Below are 10,853 nucleotides of genomic sequence, written 5' to 3' on the forward strand. Positions count from 1 at the left end.
AGGAAGCCTGCCATTCCTCACAGTATTTATCACAGCCCACAGCAAGCGCTCCTTCCCAGGGGGCACTCAGCCTACCTTTCTACTGGGGGTCGCCATCTGCTCCTAATGACTTCAGCTCTCCACACCATCTTGTATTTTTTACTCACACTGTTACTCATCACGATTAGGGTCAAAGAAGATAGGATCATTAATATTACTCCTCTGAGCAGTTGCGGGGGATAATGAATGCTGTTCCCTTGAAGAGAGATTGAAGAATCATTACCCCAAAATGCCTTTCCTTTCCTTTCATCCGACGGAGAAAGCGCTCGGAATTTCCCGTCCACCTCAGAAGGTGCAGTGTTCTGAAACACTGCCTGATCAGAGGTTGTTAGCAAACCAGAAATGCATTTCCTCTCAGAGTACTTCAAAATCACCTTTTTAGAACTGGTGAACACACCTACCTCAGGTTCCTTCACGGTGCTCATGTAACGCTGAGCCCCACTTATTTTTACAGAATTTTACCTTCAACGATGACTTCAGCCCCAGCAGTACCAGTTCGGCAGACCTGAGCGGCCTGGGAGCGGAACCCAAAACCCCAGGGCTCTCTCAGTCCTTGGCACTGTCGTCAGACGAGGTATGCTCATGGCACGTGTGACAGGGCTGCTCTCTCGGTCATACTCGGGATAGTCCATGTGATGCCCATGAACCGTCCCAGGGAAAACGTGCTGAGGTAGACTTTGCATGTAGAACACAGGTCCACAGTTTCATATTTAATTGGGGATTGTCCTCTCCTTCTCTCTCTGTCTGCACATGAAAGCAAAGTTTTCATGAGCCCCTTGTTTCTGAGCCCCTTGAAGCTGCCCAGGGACCTCCCTTAATACCGAGAACCCCGGCCTTTCCGATGTAAATGGGATGACTCTCCGCAGAGGCGTGGGCTGAGAGGCAGGGCACCGGAGAGAAAAACGAGGAAACAGCTCAGAAATCTCATGGAGTTCACAGATTTGCCGTTCACCTTCCCCACCATGACCCTCACCCTAAAATTCAATATCCCCTCTGAGTTGGGCTTGGCCCCTGACTAAGAATCCCTACGTTGGAAGGGGGAGAGTTAGCATTCGATAAGGAAGGGTAACTAGGTAAGAACCACTAATTTAGAAGCCAGGGTCAAAACAGCGTTGCTAAGAAGCCTCAGGAAACAAATGCACAGAAGCGAGGCAGGAAATTTCATTAGTGGTTGACTCCGTGCCCCAAGAGTTCAGTAGGGGGAAGGAATAACCAGTCCTGGGGTGGAAGGGAGGAGGCGAAGCGCTGTAACTAAAGATGTTTGTTCCTAATATGTGTTTTTAGTTACTCCTTTCTGACATGTTTTGTTTGATTTTATGAAACTTTTTTTTCTCTCTTAAACTTTTCTGCCCACCTTCTTCGGGCTTGGCATGACTTTAATTTTATAAGACTCTGTACTGTGTGTGTTGGGTCTCCTGTGTCTGTAACACTTTTCTCTTTGATTCCTTTGTCGCTCCCTCACTCAGAGCCTGGATATGATAGATGACGAGGTGAGCTCTCAGGGGTCGGCCTGTGGTGCCTTTGGGGGATGGTTTGACTCTTTCCTCTCTCTCGTGTGGATGGTTTAAAACTCACACAATACGAGAGCACGTGCCCCTGTAGGCGAGGAGTTCCCTGTGTCCGTAGTTGCACGCTCCGCCCCTGCCTATATCTCAGTTTAAACGGTGTTTCTGATTCGAGAGGGTCTCCGGGGCCCCGCGACGTGTCCCCGTCACCATTTCCCGACTGACGCAGTTCCCTGTTTCAGCTCCTTTGCCCTCACCCCGGCTTACCCACCCCCCTTCTGTGTTCTCTCCGCCTGTCACTGAGGCGACTTCTATGTCTCCTCCCAGACCCGCCATTGCCTCATCTCCTCTCAGCTTAGAGGTTCTGGGAGCCGGCCTGCCCTTTGCACTATTAGAAATAATATTCTGCATTGGACAGATCCGTACACTTGCAGAGCCTCAGTTTCCTCGTTTAATGAAAGTAATTATGGATGCTACCCGCCCCACCTTCCGCACAGGTTTGCTCACTGCCCAAATGAAATAATGGCGGTGGAACTTCCCCCTAACAGTGCCTGCGGGCTTAGCGCTTTCCTCATCCAGGTGAAGGATGCTACAGTATCATTAAATATGGTTTCACGTATCTCTAATATCCTGTCAGAGAAGAAATGTAGGGGGACGCACCGCATATAGGGATTAATGAAATATTTTTTTCTGTGTCTGATCATCTTTCCAAAGTGCTTTAATGTCGAAGCTCGAAACATTAGAGTGTATTTGTCAATATTAAACTTCCCACATTAAAAATGCTGCCTTATTTGGGGGCATTTTTAAATTTTCAATGATCTAAAAATATGTCGGTGGTAATAGCTATGTGTGTGCATTACGTACACAGCTGGAACCACTAGCTTATCGGTGTGTGGGGGGAGAGTCAATATGGCCGTGGGAGGCGAGAAATTCCTTTTGAGAGCGTAGTGCGCCGTGCTGTGCCGGCACATTTGGTCCTTTAACAGCACTGCGTAACATTCCTACCCCAGATCCTTGACGACGGACAGTCTCCCAAACACAGTCAGTGTCAGAATCGGGCCGTGCAGGAGTGGAGCGTGCAGCAGGTTTCCCACTGGCTGATGAGCCTAAATCTGGAGCAGTATGTATCTGAATTCAGTGCCCAAAACATCACTGGAGAGCAACTTCTGCAGCTGGATGGAAATAAACTGAAGGTAAAGAATTATATATCTGTGTTAAGTTACCAAGTGTAATTTGTATTACTCAGAGCACCTAAAGTGTTTTCATTAGATACGAGCATTCTGTGTATGGGGGAGGTAATTCTCACTGACGGTCAGCAGAAAGGGTGGTGAATCATTTTTGAGTAGTAAATGAAGCTTTGGAAAGTCGTCTGGGGTTCTGAAGAGTAGGATGCTGAGTAGGAGAGCCAGGGACTCACTCCATTGCGCCCGCCCAGGGACACGTGGTCCATGGATTAACTCCACTCACTCCCGTGTAGTAGGAGTTTTAATGATGGCCACTGTGGACTCTTCCATCATGTAAGAGTTAAAACCCAAATCCATGAGTCTACCCTTCTTTATTCATTTCTCCTCCACCCGCTGCTCGTCCCGGCACCCCACTCTGAAACCAGGGTGATGTTTTCCCCAGAATTTTCTTCCCCAAACACGTGTAGGTGTGTCTTCCCTCCACCTCCATTGCACACTCATTTTCACCTGTCCAGTCCACCTCTCTGCGGAGCCCGAGGAGGCAGCTCCACCATCCCTATGGAAAAAGGGCAAAGGGAGCTTACAGCCAGCTCTCCACCCCCACTCTCAGCCTCTCCCTGGGTGGATGGGCAGAGGAGTATCTCTTGACAGTCTTGAAAAGGTTAGAGATCGATCAATATCCTGTGAATATCAAGGCTCCATTGACAAGGCTGTCTCTGTTGGGGAGATGAATGCATCCCGCTGTTGATTCTGAAGGTTATAAACATTTAAAGGACGCATCTGGCTCTCCTTATTCAGAATTCCAAGCTCAAGGAGCAACCTCCTCATGATAATCAGGCTTCCTGTTTAGGTGTGCAGGGAGAGGGTGACCAGCCACGCTGACATGAGCACTGTGGTCTTGCAGACACTTTGGTCCCCACTGTAATTGAATACATTGGCAGGAAGGAAGCCCTGTCGATCCTCCCTGCCCTTCTCAGAGCCCTGTGGCCGTGACGTTCACTCCTGTCTTTTACCTGTAATTGCCCACAGCCTAAAGGGTGGAAAAGCAGAATGGTGCCCCTCTGTTCATTCATTTGCCCACTAATTAGAAAGCATTGACTTAATAAGGTTTAGGGAGTAGTGTGCTAGGGACTCCAAAGGACAAACGAACACATCAATCTTAGTCCCCCAGTTTGTGGATGTTCGGCACCTGGAATCGGCTCTTGCTCAGTTTTGACCCCTTCAATTATGTTTAAATTTGTTTTTGAGTTTGAACATAGTGTGATAGTGACCTCATCATGAACAGAGGGGTCATTGGTTTTCAAATGCAGTTTGTTTATACTTCCTTCTTAGGCTCTTGGAATGACATCATCCCAGGACCGAGCAGTGGTCAAAAAAAAACTCAAGGAAATGAAGGTGTCTCTCGAGAAGGCTCGGAAAGCTCAAGAGAAAATGGAAAAGCAAAGAGAAAAGCTGAGGAGGAAGGAACAGGAGCAAATGCAGAGGAAATACAGAAAGACAGAGAAGACGACAGCCGCAGCAGAGGGCGCTGGCGAGCAGTGACCCACACCCGCCCAGGAGGTGCGGGTGCTCCAGAGAGTCTGCCCTCCTCCCGCCCTGCTCTCCTCCGAGGAATGAAGAAGAAACTGATGACGGGGTAATGTGCTGTGGAGGCGGGTCGGGGAGCCTCGTGTTGAATGACTGCATTTGCTGTGATAACGGAATACCCTTCATTTTAACCTACTGAAAAAAACCCCGGGCAACCTTTAGTTCATTAACAAACCAAGGAGTTCGTTTGTGAGAGATGCAAATTGGGTATGCTTCCCTCTTCTCTGACTTACCAATAGCTTGTGCTGTGTTGCGTGGGTGGGTGCGTCACTTGAGGGAAAAGCCAGCATGACAGTGCCCAGCAAGAGCGTGGGTTGTTGCCGAGTGCCGTGAATTTTTGGAATGGGGTCCTGACCCTGCGCATTGGTATCTGCTGTGTGGCTAAGAGCACTACTCTGTCACGAGATTGGGGCTGCAGGATCCACTTCAGTGTGTGGGCAAGGTTTCCCCCATTTCTGTGTCTGGACAGTGAGACAACCCCACCACAGAAACCTGGGTGTTCTGCCACAAGATTACCTACTGTGGCAAAAGGCAAGCAGACTGTCCTGCTTGCTGGGCATATGAAAGGGAGAAAAGAATTACAGTTATTTGTGAACCCCAAAAGAAAGCAGAAGCCTTAAGAATATAGATGTGGCTATTACCTTGTGATTCTAGGGGTAACATTTATCCTCTAGACTCAGTTGAACAAAGGAAAAAGATATTAAGGCAGCCATGGGATATTGGGATCTGTCATTTGCTTTGTAACTGCTGCGCTTCAGGATCTTAGCGGCCCTGGCACACTCCACACAGTTCTTTTTCCCCAACAAATTGAACAGGAAATTGATTTTTAAGGAAACCGACATTTTCAGGTTTCCTCTCCTGGGGAACATTCTGGCTAGTCTTCAGCCTGACTGTGACACAGTCAGGAACTCGTCACACATTTTCTCCTCAAAAGATTTCCCAAGTGGACTCAGTTAGTATTTTAACAAATGTACTTTTTAGAAAAATAGAAGGACCAGTTTGAGGAAACTTAGATTTGAGTAACATTCAACCAGAGAGGCAATTTCATGGAGCGCACAGAATGTCCCTGCGAAGGAGAGCTGTCAGTTACGTTTAGCAATGCTTTCAGTGGTTTTCAGAGCCATGCTCTTCCATCCTTCAGAGATTTTCACTTTACAATTAAAGAGTGTTTAAGGCAGTGCACAGCATCTAGTCAGGCAGTGGAAGCAGTTCGGCCTGTGTTAACACCAGCGCCTGATTCAGGTGCCGGGGACTAGAGCAGAAGGAGGAAAAAAGAACTCATCGTGAGAGATTCCCAATTATGGATCTTATTTTCGTTCTTGTTGTTGCTTTGCCTTTTATGTCTAAATATCTGGTTGTCTTTGCTGCACTGGCTCTGAAAATGAGGTCATCCACTTTCCAAGGGACGAGTTCCGAAATGAGAGTTGAGGGCAGGCAAACTCTTGGACAAATATTTCACTTCCTATACTACTTGGAGAGTCTCCATTCAGACCTTCCACTGGAAATGTTATATACGCAGAGCTTGGGGAGGGGCCTGTGGGGGTTACAGGTAACAGACAATGCAGGGCTCCCACCCACAGAGCCCCATCTCACATCTGAACGTTGTGATTTTATTTTTTGCTTGCCTGAAGATTCGAAATCTGGAATTGTCTAAACTAGAACATTGCGATTCTGTTCTTTCCCAAATGTATCATCTGTTAAACTTCCAGTGCTTTTGTCTCTCGGTGCAGACCATTCCCTCCTTCCTCAGTAACACTGGCCAAAAGTTACACTGTGCTTTACAGTGAGCAACGTCACCACGTATGTTTTTCCTGTCTGCCTTCATTTCCGGGTGTGATAATGAAACTACCGTACTGGATATTCTGTTACTGTTCCGAGACGTGTGGTGCTTTGCTATTTATTAATACCATGAGAAACAAGGAACCACTATTATGAACTACAAAATCCAGCAAACTTTTTCTAATACTAAAAGACTAAAGTAGTCAAAATCTGGTACTACTCCTGCTTGCTATTATAAATTTTTGCCATTTTTACTTGTCTTTGAAAAAAGTGACCTGGATCACACTGGAAGTTTCACTGTATTCATTTTAAAAATGGAAATAGAAGGATGATTATCTTAAGTTATGTTTACACTTTGGTAATATTTGAAAATGATTGTATATACTGGAAATGTCTATAAGTCTCAGTCTCTGACCATAATTTATGATCTAGTATATTGCATTTTCTTAAATGTCTTAGAATATTGTTCTTTGTCTTCAATTTATTTGTACCCTTCCAATATTTAAATTAATGACCAACTGACAATATTATTAATCAAATTCTTCTTCTTCAGATCACTTAGTTTGTGTTGTAACTATTTTGATTTTTTAAGTTAAATTATAGTAGTTTTCACCTTAATTTGTTATTTTTAACATTACTATTTAAGACTGCTGAAGAAATTATAAGAGGCGCTTAATTTGCTTGTCCAACAAAGGATAAAATGTAAGCTGATTGATGAAAGAGCATGAAAACAGAGGGAAGGACCTCAGAACTTGTGAGCATTTTGTCTCCCTACGATTTCTTTATCCACACCAGTGCACGACGCCTCACCGCGGTCCCAGTGTCTTACACAACTCCTGCTTCAAAGCTGGTGCGCTTCAGTGCCGTACAACCTAACACAGAACTGTTGCTTCGTGAACCTTGAAGACTTTGCCTTTTTTTTTTTCCTTGATCAAAGTGAAAGGAATATCTGGTTACTATGAACTATATGTTCCCTAAATGACAGTTCTGTATGACTGACAGTAGCCAGGAGTGTTTTGGGGTACAGGTGATGCTTTGGGGGGGCAGGGAATGTGCGGTGAGGCCAAGCTGTGGACCAAGAGCATTGTATCAGCTCAGCATCCAGGTGGGGCTTTCCATTGAAGGGCTTTAGCTTTGTAACAGAATTACTTTATTTAAGACTATCTCCCATAAAGTAGTTCACAGTTTATGTCATAGTTTTCTCACTCTTTTTTATTTTCTTTGCCTGAATCAGATGTTATTTTCAGAGTAATAAGTTATGAGAGAAACCTAATTTTGCCCATTCTAACAGATTGATGAAGTCCACCTCTAGTTTTATGATAGTAAAGTTATTCTAGGCTATGTTTCTTTAGCTAGGGTTGATGAATTTCCTGCCCTCAACATCACATAAGCATTTTTACCCCCAGTGCTAATGTCAGACTTGTTGTGAAATGGGAACACCTACCTGGTGCTCCTTTGTTATTGTTGCAAACAAAGTAGCAAGAGGATGAGAGAGAAACCAAATTAACCTTTGCTGCTGCCTATACTGCAGTTGTCTCCAGCCTGAAACCTTGAGATATCCCAGGCCCGATCTACAAGAATAGTCACAGGTCGTCTGATCATAATTAGCCTTTGTGGGTTTTGCTGAAGACAAAGAATTCTCACCTAGGTCGTGTGTGTGTGATTGGATTAGCATGTGCTTAAAAATTATATTTTAAAAGGTAAATGAAAATCTGCATTTATATGGATATTCTAACTCATTCAGAAGTGTTACAGGTTATAACAGACCAAGCCTCAAAAGAGAAAAACTCAGTATTTCACAGTAGTTTTCAAGAAGACTCTTAAGGGAGGTGTCCTAACAATTCTAAAGAAGTATCTACATTTTGAAGGTGTTATAGCTTCCTTGCTACGTGGAGGCATTTAAGAATTACCAAGTTTCATGTGAGTAACTCCGTAAACTGCCCCAAGAGAGCTGTAGATGAGGGACGTTTCACTGTGGTAGACAGCGGTCACTAAGGTTCCCGTCCCCGAACTAATGCTAAGTCCTGAGTGCTTTCTGAGTTTTTCAAACCTACCTTCAATCAAGGGCCTACCTGTACACTGTTCTTCAGAAGCTAGGCCATTAAGGATGAGGTCCAGAAATCCCATGTCCATATTTTTGACTAGAATTGTTTTCATTATGATGATGGGGCGGGCAGTAAATTTCTTTAAAAAAGCGTAAGAAATATGAATGCGGTTGCTGCGATTCATTCCTGAAAAACCGCCACGTTCTGCAGGCAGATTGTAGTTATATTTGTCTTAGTTATTTAAAGTCTCAGGAAATTTAGTCTTGGTCCAAAACACTGGGGAAGAAAATAACACCAGACAGCACACCGGTGGTGTTTGCATGACTTAAAGTAGTAGCAAGGAGTAGACGCAGCTGTAGTCTCAGGGCAGGGACAAAGCCTACAGACCAGCTTCCACCTGGAAAATGAAAGCAGCAGGTCCCACCTGACGATGGACAGAGGATCCTTGCGTGCCTGTGCATGGTGTCCGTGTGGGTGCATTGAGGGCATGGTTGCTACTTGAAGGCTCACATACCAAGCACAGCACCTGCCCTGCTTCCAAGGGCACAGAGTGGGCAAGGAAAGGAACAGGATGATTTCCAGTCCTTGGCTCAACCCCAAGCCCAACCCCCAAACTGCTAGGGATTCGAGAATGAATAAGAGGCAAGGGAAAAAAAGAACAAGAGGTAACGTCTCAGTAATGTGCATGCCACTTGTGTAGATATACAGACTACATATGTGTGACTATATCTTCTACCTTACACACACATACTGCAATGCCATGGCATTTAAAAAAAATAGATATTGTCTTTGGAACTTGGTATCATCAGTTAGGACACCCAGCAGTAATCATAGCCTTATTGCCACTTTTTGTGTTGTATATACATTGAATGGCTCATAAGATCTTAAGAGATTTTTTTAATGTATTTCTTCTACTAAATGCACTTATCCTTCTACATGTCTATATATTTTGGTAAAATTGATTAATTAGAAACTTGGTATTTTAGTAAGATAAAACTTCCTGAAGTGTTTGGTTAATGCTTTGATGTCAAGATTGCACATTGCTGAGTTGAAACTCAGAAGTTTATGCAGCTTTGGGCATTTTCAACTGCAGACTGCAGTTTCCTTGGCTAAAAATTGCACTGTGTGTTCTTGTGCATTCGCTCCTGCTCTACTAGGACATTTTCAGTAGCCGTGATGCCTAAGTCACTAACTACTGGCTCTCTGACGGCGGCGTTGCCGTCACGTGACATTTAGCTCCCTTTTGCCAAGCAATGGCCTGGGTAGGTCATTGCCAAATGGATGTCAGTGTGAGTGTGTTGTTGGAAGGTGTACACTCCTCGTTCTCTCAGCTATTTTATTAATACACCTGGGTTTTCTGGTAAGGATTTAAGCTTTCACGTATGAAAGAACGATTGGCCAAAGATAATTAAATTACCTTAAAAAGTGGGAATTCAGAGGCACTCTGGCGAGGTAACACCTCCCAACAACATAAGATTTAGTTAGTGCTCAGTGAAATCCCTTAAATATTTATGCCTATGTTTTCCTGGATATTATTTATGGTCATCACTACTGCTTTTGTATTTTTTAATGGAGTTACAATGAAACCACAGGTGTGCGTGCTGCATACGACTGACAAACTAACCAGCTGAAAGACGAGAAGGAGAGAGAATGAATTCTGTGAGAAGTTGATTTATTTGACTCTTTCTTTATATAAAGGCAAAAAGTGGTTTGAAAGTAATTTTAAGTCCACTAAATGTGGACAGCATGTTCTCTGACACTTATGATTTGTGCTCTTCGGTGTCTGATCATTTGCATGGAAGAGACGACAGTGCCGCGTCTGAATTGTTCTCCTGTGCTCGGTTGATATGTATTTCTCTAGATCATTCTGTTTCAAATGGCATTTCTTACTCTTTGGTTTTCAGAAGCATTCGAAGCAAAATATCCTTTGTTTTCCGACCAATCTAAAACCCCGTGTGATTAAATCCCATTTGTCAGTGTAAATAAAGTTCTCGCCAATGAGTATTGTTGTTGTTAGACGGCGAATGCAATAAAAAGAGAAACACCACAGTCTGTCGCCGCCATTTTTGTCCCTGTTCCATTGCACCTTCCACAAGCCTTGACTGGGTAAACCTGCACCAGCTGTCAAAGTACATCTATCCATCAGGAGCAAAGTGCACATTTTCCATGGAAATGAAACTAAAGATAAGTGTCGGCCCTGGTAAAGTGTAAATTGGCAGCAAGAATTACGTGGAAAGCCCAGTTATGGAGCTGGGCACGAAGTTAAAAGATCAGAGCTTCCCTAGAAGCTCCCCCGCCTGTCTTTCTGTTCCCACCGTGGCTTTGCCATCACAGGTTCCGACACCTGTCGGCCAGGAGGAGGTCGGTGACAGATCCTCAAGCAGCCGGCCTCACGCGGTCCCACGGTGTGGTCGGTGGGGCAAGCTAAGAATCGGGCCGTCCCAGAGAATGGGGTTGCTTTCAACAATTTTGTTTCCAAAGCTTTAAGTGGTGAGAAGACTTGAATATATCAAATGAGGGGTGTTCATTTCTCTCCTTCACACACACACACAGGCGCACACACCCCATAATATATGTGACTAAACCCTTTGGCCATGCAATAAAGGGGAAGGATGGTCCCTTCTTCGATGGCCTTGAGGGTAAGCCATGTTAGACGGGTAGCTTTCCCTTTTGGGGCCTGGGGGGCAAATTTGCTTACTTTATTAAAAATGAGA

The 10,853-nt window shown here is 44.7% G+C and overlaps 1 protein-coding gene across 1 annotated transcript in view; it reads left to right on the plus strand.

Annotated features, from left to right (window-relative positions):
* Window positions 1-10,188, plus strand: part of PPP1R9A (protein phosphatase 1 regulatory subunit 9A) — a 271,034-nt gene extending 260,846 nt beyond the window's left edge. The window contains 4 exon segments of the mRNA XM_053655080.1: window positions 494-613; window positions 1,506-1,529; window positions 2,555-2,737; window positions 4,061-10,188. Of these exon segments, the coding sequence (XP_053511055.1) occupies window positions 494-613; window positions 1,506-1,529; window positions 2,555-2,737; window positions 4,061-4,270 (537 nt within the window). The 3' untranslated portion in view covers window positions 4,271-10,188.
* Window positions 10,189-10,853: the final 665 nt, after the last annotated feature.

This window comes from Artibeus jamaicensis, unplaced genomic scaffold, assembly GCF_021234435.1.
Source record: "Artibeus jamaicensis isolate MK-2021 breed Jamaican fruit bat unplaced genomic scaffold, CSHL_Jam_final contig_923, whole genome shotgun sequence".
Classification (NCBI taxonomy): domain Eukaryota; kingdom Metazoa; phylum Chordata; class Mammalia; order Chiroptera; family Phyllostomidae; genus Artibeus; species Artibeus jamaicensis.